Source organism: Megalops cyprinoides, chromosome 1, assembly GCF_013368585.1.
Source record: "Megalops cyprinoides isolate fMegCyp1 chromosome 1, fMegCyp1.pri, whole genome shotgun sequence".
NCBI classification, from domain to species: domain Eukaryota; kingdom Metazoa; phylum Chordata; class Actinopteri; order Elopiformes; family Megalopidae; genus Megalops; species Megalops cyprinoides.
This window is the reverse complement of record NC_050583.1, coordinates 70,874,567-70,889,898: the sequence shown is the minus strand read 5'-3', so window position 1 is coordinate 70,889,898 and position 15,332 is coordinate 70,874,567. Positions and strand designations below refer to the sequence as shown.

General features: G+C 37.9%; 1 protein-coding gene across 1 annotated transcript in view; it reads left to right on the top strand.

Moving 5' to 3' along the window:
* The first annotated feature begins 3,975 nt into the window (after positions 1-3,975).
* Positions 3,976-15,332, top strand: part of LOC118791187 (zinc finger protein Aiolos-like) — a 41,657-nt gene continuing 30,300 nt past the window's right edge. The window contains exons 1-3 of the mRNA XM_036548473.1: positions 3,976-4,085; positions 13,450-13,512; positions 14,331-14,477. Coding sequence (XP_036404366.1) covers positions 4,079-4,085; positions 13,450-13,512; positions 14,331-14,477 — 217 coding nt within the window. The 5' untranslated portion in view covers positions 3,976-4,078. The remainder of the gene's footprint in view (positions 4,086-13,449; positions 13,513-14,330; positions 14,478-15,332) is intronic.

The window sequence follows — 15,332 nt, the reverse complement described above, 5'->3', positions numbered from 1 at the left end:
AGATTGACCGAATTTTTTTTACATGTGTGGAACCACAATATGTATATTAAATAAATTTCCTTCAAGGATGTGTCAGATATGCTAATAGGGGTAGTTTTGGAAAACCAATGTGTTTTTGTTTTCAATTCAGTTCATTTTTATTTGTATAGCGCTTTTTACAACACAAGTTGTCACAAAGCAGCTTTACATTGTTCCCAGGCCTGAGACCCCGCTGAGAGCAAGCCTAAGGCAACAGTGGCAAGGAAGAACTCCCTATCAGGAAGAAACCTTGAGCAGAACCGGGCTCAGAGGGGGAGCCCATCTGCTTCTGGGCAGATAGAGTTAAAGACAAGTTATACAATGTACTTTAAGACATTTAAGATTGATAGACAATAGTAATTAACAGCAGAGCGATTATAAGAATGTCTCCTAGGATGTCCGGTTCTTGGAACGCAGTTGGCTTTGATGGGCACGGCAGCGAGGTAGCAGGACTGGAAAACGGGATGAGACGCTTGGGCTACAGCTCCGGACAGGAGCCCGGAGCAGGGATAGGAAGCAAACAGAAAACAGTGGTTAGTGGATGATAAGAATGGCGGGGATGTAGAACAGAGAGGCAGGAGAGGAGGGGCAGTGAAAAAGGTGCCAGTGTGCAACAAGGAAAAAACCCCGTCAGGCTAACATTATGGCAGCATACCTAGGGGACGGGAGGCAAGGGAATGGCATAGTCATGAGGGCGACCCTAAGGCAGTCAACACCAGCTCACGGCGCAGAGTCCATGAAAGCAATGACCACTTAGTCCACCAGAGATTCTATGATCCACGCCAGCACCAGGCCATGTCCCTCAGCTGAAGGATTTACTATATAGATATGTTTTGAGCCTAGACTTAAAGGTGGAGAGAGAGTCTGTTCCCCGAATCTTGGTGGGTAAGCTGTTCCACAGGAGAGGGGCTTGATAGGAAAAGGCTCTACCGCCTATAGTAGTTTTGCCTACTAGGTAGTTTTGCCCCAATAGGTAGTTTTGTTTTCCACAACTAGCCTAGCTTATATTGTTGTAGTTTATTGATAACTTTATTGTGCAAACCATTACCTATAGCCTAAACCAGTGTTTCTCAATCCTACTCCTAGCAGCTCACTGTCCTGCATATCTTCTGTCTATCCTTGCTCTACCTACCTGACTGAACTCAACAGTGGCACTTTTGATTAGCTGAGCACACCTGATTTAATCAAGTAGCAAGGATAGATAGAAGATACGCAGGACAGTGGGCCACCAGGAGAGGTTTAAGAAAGGCTGGCCTAAACAATGTGTTCAATCTGGCAATACAACTAGAACAGCATCTACTACTACTACTACTACTACTACTACTACTACTAATAATAATAATAATAATAATAATAATAATAATAATGAGGAAACAATTAGACAGCAGACGACATGTTGACACGTTTCAACACATTTAATTTAAATATATTCACTAAATATAAAATTATATCCAAGGTATAACACAAAATAACAAATATGTATATTAGATAACTTTACAGAAATGGCTCTAACGTGGTGTAATTCCTGGCTATACTGCCAGTGCAAAGGGACATAAAAATGTTATCACATAATATTGGCTAATTCATTGAATATGTTTTCAAATATGTAAAATAACTTAAATATACAAACAATACAACCAGGCAACATTAAAAGGATTTTCTATAATAAATAGGTCCCAGTATTTTTAATGAACAATAGCTTTAATGCAGGAGTCAAGGTTTCTTACCAGTATGATGCACTGGCTGATTTCCACTTATTGATACGCCATACCAGCTAGTACCATCTCACTTTCCGCAGGAGTCCCCATTGGGAGGTGCAAGACGGTCCCTTGGGCTTCTGTGGGGGCAGGTGCATAGATGGTTCCAGCACATTGTCCTCTCCAGGCGACCCTCCCTTGTGCCAGATCTGATACGCTGGAGATCGAGGCTTTGGTAGTTGGACCATGACAAAGGGTTGCCATTTAAGGGCCAACTTACTATGCTGCTGCCCATGGAAGAGAGACACATCAGCTCCCCTGGGAGAAACAGTAAGTCCTTTGCCTGCCAGTCATACAGGAATTTGTTCCACTCCTGCTGATATGCTTGGAATGCCACCCGTTGATACATCTGGGTGAGCTAGGGTGTCAGGAGGGAATGGGAAGCAGGTGTGCAGGCAATCAGGCGGGCGGAGACCGGGCGGGGAGCGGGGCAGGACTAAAACACAAGGAAAACAAAAGCACATGGGCAAGGAAAAACAAAAACACAACAGCTAAGGAGGCGGAGCACTGACATAGGGGGGCACGCAGTGATGGTGCCTCCATGGACTTATCATCAAGCCAGAGACAATGCACCCATCTGCAAATCCACAGTGAGCTGGGCATGCCAACCTGTGAGCACAAACTGAGGGGGCATAGCCAGTTCTACCTTGCTCAGAGTTATTACTGGCCTGGAGCAACACCAGCAGCTTCTCCGACCACCTCGGCTGCTTCCTCCTCTCGCGGGTACCCTAAAAAAGACAGCAGGTTCTGGTTAAAGTATTCACAGGCCTCATTGCACTGGGGATAGTACGGGGTGGTGTGCATCTTTATTCATCCATACAAGTCACAGAAGAGTTAAGCTGAGAAGATACAAATGCAGCACCCAAGTCCAAAAGGAGCCACCCAGGCCAGCCTCAGTTCTGGACCACCATGCTCCACATGCCTCTCACAGTGGTCCCCACCAACTGATCTTTCACTGGAACAGCCCACTTATATCTGGTAAAGAGATCCATAAACACCAGTACATATGAGTAGGCATCATCAAGGCACCTGAGCGAGAGATAGTCAATGGCCATGACTTCCAATGGATAAGCGGTCACTAGGCAAAGTATTTTATAGAATCAATAAAAGATATGTTTTCAAGAATCTTAAAATGATGCAAAGCAATATAAAAATAAGAAAGTAGAATCTACTGAATATAGGTCGTGGTTAAAGGTTTAGTGTGGTTTATTTTTATGCAGCACATTTTATATTGACTAACATACAGTAATCAAATTCTACTTTCAAATATATATATTTTTACTAATAAAACTGTATCCCTTGAACACATTTAAACTTTTGTATTGCCTTATTGAGATGACCTCATCTGAAAAATGCTGACCTCTTGAATGAAGTACATTACCATAATATTAGCACTAAAGACATTCCAATCTGGTACTGATTTCCACCAAATGCTAAAACATAGTAATCTAATAACATGCTGTAAATACACTTTGTGCTGTTGCTGTACAGAGGCTTCACATTGCAGAGGATGCCAAGTGATGGCAGAGAAGAATGCTTACCTGGAACATAGAATCCTGCATCATTTGAGCAATGCTAAAATGCAATGCCACAAAATTATTTATTCTGATGATGGCATGGAGAGGGGAGATGAAATGTGAATAAAACAAAAACAGACAACAGACCAAAAAAAAAAAAAAAAAAACAGTAACCAGTGAGTTGCCCCTGGCCACAAGGTGGTGCAGTATTCACGGTATGGTACAATAATGAAATAAATAAATAAATTACTACTACTACTACTACTAATAATAATAATAATAATAATAATGACGATTATTGTTATTATATTGCTGCTGTTGTTATTATTAATGTTGTTAATAATTTTACAGTAATGAATTGCATCCATGAGGTACGTTTTTACAAAGGGTATTTCAGCACAATATTAAATTTCAGTTCTGAATTCTGCGAAATAATTCGTTATATAATATTGTCACTGTCTCATGGTTACCATGTTTATAGCCATGATAATATTATCAACTAAAGGTTTAAGATATTAAATTTCACTCAGTGTTCACACACTGAAAACTTATATTTGAACGCTTTAAGAATGCATTGAACGCGCAATGGTTTGCTTTTGACACAGAGCTCGTCTTAATTCTAGCTCTGTACCTTTAAGGCGCCTCAACGGGATGGCGTTTGACGTCAATAATCTTGTGTCCAAACCACGAATGCTCCAGTCGTGGAGAAGGGAATCTCGTGTTCAGAGAGGGCAAATTTAAAACGCGCAGGAACTGTACTCCTCTGAAGTTGAAGTCACACCAGCTATGGAAGGTAAGAATAGACCATTTAATCAGAACCTTTGGACTGAAATTAATCCATCGTTTTTGCAGAGTGTGTACACGAGCGAGTGAAAAGGAGGAATTGTGTCGTATTTCACCTGCACTGCTGTGTTCTAAATAGCCGGGTACATTTGCGTGGATGAAGAATCTAATTAGGAAAAACAACTGACAAAAAACTGACGAAAATCTATACATAGCTGAAAATGATTCAAGTTAATTCGTGTTACATTTTTGTTTATTGTTAAGGGGTGTCACAGTGGATTCAGCGTGGTCGTCAATGGATAAAGTTGCTCAGAAAGATAAAAATTTAACTATACTACAGTCTTTACTCGACAGGAAATATGATGCTGTCTCTTTTACTTAAAGTGTACTGTCACCAAATCTTCATGAAGTGTTGTAGTGCTGTACAGTTACAATAAATTGTAGATATGTTTAATTGTTTCAATTGTCTATTTTATGTGCCTTCTGTAATTAAAACTTGGGTTATTTCTACAAAAAAGACAACATAAAACGTTAGATAGTTTGGCTTGTGTTAACAGTTCCTAGTTTGTGAATTTGTTTTGAACCAAATAAATTTGAGCTCTGTGTTGGACACCAGTCACATGAGAAAATATCAAATAGTGGTTTCCGACAACATTTATTCACAACTGAAAAACTCCTCACTATACACTACTGTACTATCAAAGTGTATCAATGTGATCAGTCATTATGAAAAAACATTTAATGTGATGCTGTGATGATAAGACATGGGGGTGTAGATGAAGGTTTTGATATTTCGGTTTGCATTCTGATGTCATTAGGGAATTACAGTAAATTGCTCAGGTCTTTATAGTAAATGAAAAATATTTAAGTAAATCTGTGATAAAAGTGAAAAAGGGAACTGCTGTCTATGATTAATTGATGCTGGTTTTAGTGTGGTAGCAATGAGATCGATCTGAGACAGACAGAGGGAAAAGAAATTCTCCTTGGTGTCCATTCAGGTGCTCATACTTCTTCTGGAAGTTTAGCTGTCATGGAAAAGATTTGAAATTTCTCCAACATGATGGTTGACCACTGCCACTCTAGGTGTTTAAATTGTTTTAACAACAGCAGTAAAGTAGCATAACAGTGAAAGGACAACCAAAAAGGAAATTCTCTTAAACACAGTTTGCATGTCACAGAGAACAGTGTAACATGTATTTAAATTGACCGGTGGACATGACATGGGGTGGACATTGTAGGTGATATTGGATTTGCCAGTGAGTGTTATTAGTTTTAAATAGATATGCCCATAGCAAAGGTGCTAAAAGTTAACTTTCAAGATTTTTAAATACTTAAAAATTCTCAAATATAGCGACTCTAGACATTGTAGTTTTTTAGACTTTTAAGAGGCTTTAAAAAGTACATTTTATGTTCACAATATTTTCCATTTTAAGGGCTAACATTTTTAGCTCATTTAGTGCGTCATCATGTAATGCACTGTATATTTGTAAGATATGAATTGACTTCTTATAGTTTTTCATGGGTGTGGAGGTATCTCAAGAACCTGGGGTACACTCAAGGAACACCTCAGAGTGCAGTAGCTACAGTCACAAAATACTTACCATGACAGCAGTGTGGCATGGTGGTAGGCAAGGAACGGGGCTCATAACCGAAAGGTTGCTGGTTTGACCCTGTTAGGTATTGCTGTTATACTCTTGGGCAAGGTACTTAACCCACAAGTATAAAAATCCAGCTGTATAAATGGATAAAATTGTAGCCTTCTGTATGTATGTAAATTGGTCCGGATAACAGTGTCTGCTTAATGACAACAATGTAATGTTACTTACCAGCCTACTCCATTGTTTCCACCATGGGCCTGCTAATGTGGCTCATGTGTATGTGTCTGTCAGAGCACTGGGTAAAATATTTGATTTGATCTTCAACATTTCTTCAAAATGTGTTGATATTGATAAATTATTTAGTACACAGAACTAAAGGAGTGAAAGCAAATCTAATGAAAACATTGCATTTAGCATACATACATATATACACTATATGGACAAAAGTATTTGGCCACACCTGTTTTTCAGGGTTTGGGCTAGGCCCCTTATCTCCAGTGAAGGGCAATCTTAATGCTTCAGCATACCAAGACATTGGAAAAACTTGACTGGCCAGCACAGAGCCCTGACCTCAACCCCATCGAGCACCTTTGGGATGAACTGGAACGGAGATTGCGAGCCAGGCCTTCTCGTCCAACATCAGTGCCTGACCTCATAAATGCTCTACAGAATGAATGGGCACAAATTCCCACAGAAACACTCCAAAATCTTGTGGAAAGCCTTCCAAGAAGAGTGGAAGCTGTTATAGCTGCAAAAGGGAGACCAACTCCATATTAAAGTATATGTTTTGAATACAATGTCATTACAATGTAATGGTCAGGCATCCGAATACTTTTGTCCATATAGTGTGTATATATATACATACTACAGTCTACAGTCTATTAGTTGATAACAGTGGGAAATAACTATAACCAGGGAGAAATAACAAATGTGGCTTGTTAACCAGCAAACTTTATTAATTAAAGCAACACATATGTCTAGAGGGACAAACCTGACCATAGCTGAATATGTTGGTTTATTGTACTGTATTTTTCTATAGTACTATATTACACTATAGTATTAGACTATAATTTGCTAATTTACTTCTATTTCAACATAGGGGAAATACACATGAAATGCATTTGATAACAGTACTTTGTATTTTGCTAGATAACATAATGAATGAATGAACATTCAAATGTGTAACAGTTAACCCATGGAAAGCAAAGTTTGATGTTAAGGAGTCATGCAAATATTTTTTCACTGGTTATGCTTTGATTTGTAAGCACACTTGGTCTTTCAAAGGCTATGTGTTTAGTAATGAATTGTATATGATATGATTTCAGTTATGATTTTGCCAGCTCCGTCATAGTGGTAGTTAAAATGTGTAAAATAAGAGAAAATCATTCTCATCAGACAGCAGTATCCGACAAATTTTTCAGTTCATCTCAATTAGTTTCCAGTCTTTTTGGTTCATTGTAACTCTGTGCATTTTACTCATATGTATATAGTGCCATTTACATTTACATTAATTCATTTGGCAGATGGTTTTATCCAAAGTAACTTACAAGTGAGACAGAGTACAACACAGGCACAAAGCCACACAAGAAGTCAACAGTATTAGAAGAGCAGCAAGACCAAGTTTCAATAGTTAGTACAAGGTACAAGCTAGCTGGTAGAGATAAAGGTGCATGAAACCACAGTTTACGATGTATGAAATTGCTTTAGGTGATAGCATGGAAGGGCCTGATTTGACTGGATATTCAGTTCAGTCACACACAACATAGATAAGGTATTTGGGTGAACAAATCAATGGTCCGAATGCCTGAGACTACTTTTTTCTTCTGCACTACCATGATTTTCTAAAGACAACAGGACTCTTTAATGCAGGTCATAGAAAGATGTCTTATGACAGGGTTTGTGTCTCAATACAAGGGTTTACACTAAAATAAGAACTTAACCGGTTGGTGTTTGTGGGCCAACTACCATTGCTTAGTTCGCCTTGATATTTTCCACTCCACTCCCTTTTCAACTCTCACTTGTCCAAAAATATTGAAAAGAAGATGTTTTCATTTCATACAATTGAATCTACTCAGCTATAGACTCAGCTTTTGCTATGGACTGAACTATTCTCATGATGCTGTAAAAAAAATGGCTTGGCAACTAAAATGGTTAACAGTTTAATTTTTTGTCTCTCACTATGAGGCTGCAACAAAAGCAAGCTGAAATGAATTTCCTATGCTTCCCTTTGGAGGTGATTCTTGTGATGCAGTTGTGACATTTAGGGGTAAAGCTCTGGGTGTCATTCAGCTTTAGGGTTGGGAACCGAAACCTGGTTCCAAATTAGAACCAAATCCAAAATGCCAAGTACCGGGTGCCTGTAAAAAAAAAAATTGAATTTCGGTTCTGCCTATCGGTTCTTAAATGCGATTACCCTTTATTATTGCAAACAAAGGCTACATACAGTATCTGCAAGGACATACGTAGCTATCTTTGAGGACTTGTCTACATGACCACGTCACGCATCAACGCAACAGCGTGTCTATTTGTTTAGCCCTTTAGCGCGTACGGTCACACTGGTGTGATTAGCCGTTTAGCGCGTATGCTAAAACCGGGGCAATTAGAACCCTTGATTGGGAAAGTTCTAGCTAATTTTAGCTTTGAGAAAACAGCGATTTAACATTAAAAAAATAGCAAATGCTAACTGAAAACTATGAGAAGCTTAATAATGCTGATGAAAACATAAACCATGTAAAGTAGCATGCATGCTACATAGCATAAAAATAAATTACATGCGAAAGGGTTAAATACGAATTAGCATGCATGGCTAACATCACAACAGTGTGAAAGATGGACCGCGGTAAATGGTCAAAAGTGTGGCTTCACTTTAGAAATGAAAATGGCGACAAGGCAAAGTGCAATGCATGTGGGAAGCTAATTAGCTGCAAGTCAGGTTGCACATCAAATCTGACCAAACATTTAAGGCAGCATGGCGTCAATCTGAAAGACTGTACAGTGTACAGTGCAGTGCAGAATCGGAATCGGAATCGATAAAATTCAAATGATACCCAACCCTAAGTATAATCTCTTTCACATTTGCTTGTTTTGACAGTTAAAATTACTTCTGGACGAGGTGTTTATTTGTTGATAGTGGGAATAGTGTGTGATGTCCTTGACTAGTAAAATATAGGACAAATAAAGATGCATGTGTTTGTCACCAGAACACTAAAATAGTCTCTCCAAAACAACTAGCAGTTAGTTTAATCAACTGCTCTAGATTGATCTTCATCTATTATTCAAGATTTTTTAATGCACGTCTGTGGATTATACTTTTTTTTGTATGTATTTAATAAATACTAGTAAATGGTAAATACTATTTACTTTGTGAATGTTCAGTTAACGCTTAAAAGAATAAATATATTTTTGTTATCTAAACATTTGACCTCTTTTTTTACCTTTTTGGAATCGAAACAGGGAATCGATAAGATAAAATTCAAACGATACCCAACCCTATTCAGCCTCAACAATTGGCTGAAATTGTGTTGCCAACAGAAGAGGCATCTGGCAATATTAAGAAATGTGCTACTTCAGGATTTACCTCAGGTCTGTCATGAAATGGACAGATGTGTATTAAAGTTTAGGTCATTTGAGTCTTAATGATACTGGGGATAGTATCCCTCACCTAGCACTTCCTTTGTTGGTACACTGGGCAAGGGAGTAGCATCATCAGGCAGTTTTGGATATAGTCTAGCATGCATATTAGAAGTCAAGGAAAGCAGTCTGGCCATCTGCTTACTGGTGGGTGGATCATTCTGTGTTGTTCTGTGTCAGCTGTTATGTTGCATTACGCTATTCTGAAATCTAAGTTCCACTGCATAGCTTTTACAGCCTGGAGCCTCTGCAGCTGCAGCAGTTGACCTGTGGATATAGGTCATTTTACACAAAGTCTCTCTAGCATGACTGAGCTTAAGGGAGAAGCTGGTTGCATTATGTTGAATTATGTGGGCAAACCATGCTTTGCAGTAGGAGAGAAGATTGGGTAATGCCTTTGTGTGTCTGAGTGGAGGGAAGCTCTCCTCAGTCTCTTACACAGATCCATCACTTCAGACTTAGGAAACTCAAATGTTTTATATGACTGCAACTGAATGGAAATTTAGTTAAATGTCTGTTAGAAAGAACACCCATGTTTCCTTTTAGTAAAAGACTGGTTAAGTAATCCTTAGAGACTCTTGTAGGAAAACATTACATATTTGGCTTTTATTTAAGTGGTGACTTATTTAAGTGGTGACTTAAATATCTAGGTACAGTTTTATACCTGTGGTTGCATTTTTTCAGAACACATATTGTTTTGAAGGTGCAAGCATCACCAATATGAAGGACAGAGTCATGAAAATGTTATGCCATTACAAAAATAGGCTTATCTCGCACTGTGCCAATGGTCTGTCCACACATGCATATGTCATGTTTTCCTGATTCTCATATTCCTGGTGCTTCCAGATGTTCTATTTTTATGAACACAACTCTCAAAACTACTTTGTATTAAAATTTTAACCCACCCCACCTTCAACCTGATTGGCCACATAATTTTTTTGTCTCTTTATGTCTCTCACAATAACAGCGCATTGTGTGTGCTTCAAGAGATTGCAGAATCACTATTGATATACCACTGTGGTGAGAAAAACAATGTTAAGCACAAATTCTTAAATAAAAAGAAATAGACACCAGAGTTCACAAACTGCTTGTATGAATGAGGATCAGTATCACCGTTCAATCTGAGCTTCTCTGTCTTTTAAATTTTTGCACTGAAAAAAAAAAGTGTTTTTCAAATGCCCAATCCCATTTGCAAGAAAATTCATTACATTACTTGCGTTTAGCAGGTGCTCTTATCCAGAGTCACTTACATCTGTTTTTTTTTTTTTTTTTTTAAGAATGTCCATTTATACAGCTGGATATTTACTGGGGCAATTGTGGGATAAGTACCTTGCCTGAGGGTACAGCAGCAGTGTCCAGGCAGGGAATAGAACCGGTAACCTTTCAGTTATGAGTCTTGCTCCTTAACCACTATGCTACACTGCCACCTATTCAATGATGTACACAGTATTGGAATGTAAAACATGCAGTTGCAGTATCCCCACAAAAGCGCACTCCATGGGCCCAGCCCTTACATCTGCTCCCGGTCGCTGGAGTAGTATAGGGAAGATGGAATGATGCCTGAAACACAAATGTCTCGTAATCACATGGGAAGGTGTAAAGGTATGCAGCTTGATGAACAAGTATCAAGAGTGTTGCTGAATTTACAAAAGCTAGGATCATACATATTAGACTAGAAAGTGATGATTTCTTCTGTGATAAACTAATAATGTGTTTACTTTATGGTGTAGAAGATTAATGGGGCTGTATTTTGTAGTATTTTTGATGGAGATTGTGAAGTGGATGCCTTGATCAGATTCATTGGCGATGCCAGGTTACTTTCTTTAAAATAAGGAAAGGAGATAAAGATCTTTGAATATCAGAGCACAAACTGCACATTTAAGTTCTTAGAGACCATTGTGAAAGTTTGAGCATGACCAATGCACACTGAAACATAGCAATGAATTGTATGAAATTACACAGAAGTTATCCAGTGTGCCATACGGCTGAATACACAGCTATTAGAGTTGGCAATTATAAAGGATAACAGCATTGTGCTTAATAAATGCACACTTTAATTAGAAAAAAATCATTCATAATGTTTTCACATCTGTATTTGCATATTTTACAAATTACTTATGGTAAACAGTGTAAAACATAATGACATAATCATTTCACCTGATGCTAAAAACTGATGAGGTGTTACCCAAATACCTTGTCATATTCTAATGGAAAGACATGCTTATTCAATGTATTATTATTATTATTATTATTATTATTATTATGTATACCTCTTGCTTGGAAGAAAACTTTAACAGATAAGTGAGAAATAAACTTCTTAGCCACCTGTAAAACAGTAAGTGGATAAAAAAGGTCACATGAAGAGTATGAGCTGGTCCCTCCAAAAAGTTAAGTCTCTAAACACAACCCTGATCACTAGACAGCACTGCAAATTATGTTTTGAGGCAGTGTGGAAATGCAGTAAATCTATTTCAGCACCTTCAAGTATAATAAATACATCAATGAGCAAATCTCAAATACATTAAACCAGAATCCTCCTGTAAATAAACCAGTTTTATCAAATTATGATTTTCCACTGTAATACTGTATGCTACAAACTACAGGTGTGGGAGGAAATTTTTGGATATAGTGTTATTTATATGTGATTCATTATGCATTCATGAGACATACTTTATACACTGGATATATTGTAGTCTGTTTTGTTTGTTAAGTTGTGTTTTACTTGTACAGGTTGATGTGATGCAGTACCAGGATTTCTCCTTAAATACTTCAGTGTTTAGTGTTTTATGTAATGTCTCAGTCTTTTTCCCCTCTCCGCTGTGACGGCACACTTAACACATATTTTAGTTATACGATTTATATGATTTATGTAGTTATTGTCTTTACTTATCATGTCATGATTGAAGTATTGAGATGCTCTATATCATCCACCCATAACTGACAACTGAGTTGTCAAAGGAGTTACAGTTATTTTTGCAGTTGGGGTTCCATTGTTCATGGAAATATTTTGTTAGTCATGGAGTGGAAAGTCTGAAAAGATGTGTGTAGTTTGTATTGTACACACAGACACACACACACACACACTCAATGGCACCCATATGTTCCCAGTAAGAGTTAAAGCATGTATGAATACTCTACCTTTTTGCCCAGTTACCGAGAATATTTAGCCACAGCCACAAGGAACTGTCCTGACCTCATATAACTGTAATACTGTCATTTTAAATGCTGCCTACTTAAGTGCTGAAAAAGTCATAACTCTGATATCCTATGTACAACAAAGCTTGAGTGGTGGAGGCTGTGAAGTTTATTGTTTCCAGCAGCACTGAGAAGAACCTTGCTTACTTAGGCACAGAGATCCTGATGAATCACATGTAGTGGTTAGCAGCTCCGTCCTACTTGCGACACCTTTTTTTTGTTGGTTTGAACTTCTTTCTACTTTATAGGATTGTCATTTGGTGAAGAAAGTACAGAAAGAGGGGGCATTCCCTCCCTTCCCCCCTTCCTTTATTACTGGTATACTTTAAGATACTCAGGGGTGAAAGTGCTAAATTTGCCTCTTGTGTCCTGCGGACATACATTTTGATGGCATGCATTGTTACTGTTCATGAGAGGCGAATCCTTCAAGGAATTGTAAAGCTGCCAGTGTGCTGTGCTTCAAATATTTGAAAATATAAAATTTGAAAACTTACTTTGTGGGGAGTTCAGATTTTGTGAGATTGTTTCTAATCCTATAACTGTATTGAGAATGTGGGGGAAAAAAAAACTTTTTCACTAAATTTGAATTTCACTTTATTTCTCAGACATACCTCTTTACAAGCATCATCCCATTTCTCTTAAATATGGCTTACATATTTGCCATTGTACATGAATTAGTGCACAGTATTTTGTTAATTGCCATAGGTCAATGGCTATATCCAATATGGCCACCAAATGCATTTTTTGCATATCAGGAGTCAATAACTTTTCATAGCATTTACCTAAATTCATATATGCTTTATTGGCATAAAGACTTCACATTAAACAAAAGTGACAACACCATGATCAGCTGTCACTAAAAATAAAACATATTTTGAAAAAATAAGAATAAAAAACACAATCCCTTTAGTTTGTGTCTGTATACAGGAACTCTGTTGTTTGTTTTCACAGATACCTCCTTGCACATGGACACAGAGGACCAGCAAGAGCACGTCCCACCTGAAACTGAGAGAGGTAAGATGATAATCAGCTTTTATTGTAACACATGAAACCAAGCTAGTGTCCTTTGGAACACTCAAGCAAAGCTTAATTACTTTGAGATACATTTTCTACATCTACCTAATGCATTTAGTATTACAAATTTAACAATAATACTGTCCTAATAGTGCTATTACTAGTAGTAGTACTAATAGTTGTAATTTTCTTATTTATTTAACCTTTATTTTACTTTTTTTTTTTTCAAATATGACATGGGAGAGGGAATTATTTGTGGAGTGACTTATTTAATGAGTTAACCTTAGAGATCATGAAATGGTCAGATTGAAAAAGTCTGATTTTGCCAGGATACCAGGGAACCCCCCTACTCTTTTGAGATAAGTTAAATGCAATCTTTAATGACCACAGGGAGTCAGGACTTTGGTGTAATGTGTAATAATACATGTTATTCATGAAGAATTCCCTGACTAAGAAAGCAGCACACTAGATTCACTGTAAGTCACCCAGGACAAGGTTGCCTATCAAATATGTATTCTTATTTAAAATCAAGAACAAAACAGTGAATTTGTATTTAGACCAGTGTTGATAGCCTATTATTGATGGTGTATATCAGTTATCTCTAATTAGTTTTGATCAGGTGAAAAGGTGAAATTGTGCTGCTGAAAAAAATAGTGTTTAAGTAGGACAACTAGATCACCAAAAGCATGATTCATATTGGGCTTGAAAGTGCATCATAGTTGTTTGAATCATTTGATTCCAGTGATACAAAAGATTTTTAGCATTTTAGAATATGTTGGACTAGAAAGATAAAAGTTGAGTTTCTGTTTTCCTCACAGACTCAGGGAGTGCTGGAACAGAAGCAGAAATCTCCAGCCAAAGCACTCAAGAGGAAGAGGAGCTGGAGGGGGAGGACTCTGACACAGAAAGAGAGGTAGACTGCGTGGAAGCTGAGCGGCATCATGCTGAGAACAACCCAGAGACAGGTGTGACCCCAACATTGGCACACATAGACATGACATGCAAACACAGACAGGGACATTGGTTCAAAAGTACCAGGAAAGGGTTCATACAGTTTGTGAAACTGGTTGTAACCAAACAATACATAATTTTCTTACAAACATTCCTGGTTGCTGCATCATCACAGGCATAAAATGTGCTTAAAATTGTGGAACTGTGGAACTTAAGCACATGCATGATATCACATAATTCAGTTTCAGCAAAGACTGCACAGTGGAACAGTCACATTGCACACAATGTAAAAGCATGTACATGTTTCAGATTTAATTTATTCATTTAGGACAAGGCCCATTTGGAGGGCTGTTTCATATTTCTGTGACTATGAAAAGACATCATAATCCTGAGTGGGGCTTGAGGCTGCAGTATGTCAGCCTGCATGGAATCATGATTTACCCAATGGTGCTTCACTATATAAAAAATATTTTATTGTTTTGAACATGCATTTGTTAAGCCTTTTTACTCATATTTTCCACTGTTTGTAAGGTTGAGTATGATAACGGATGGTATCTCCTGCTGTCATTATGGCACAGTTATCATTGCATTTTACCTGGATTATGATTGAACAGACCCCCCATGGAGACAAAGATGACACTGTTGACCAATGGTTCATGCAACAGCAAGTCTGTGCAATCAATGTGACCTCATGCAAAGCAGAATTGACAACAGATTGGGAAATAACCATGTTTTGTTGAAATGACCCATGGCATAGAAAACACATACAGTGTTTGACCTGAACTGCTGATTTAACTGCTCCTAACAATCTTCTGAAATCAAGAGGAAGTCATTCTTTGTATTCAGTAGCATCCCCTTTTCAAATGTTC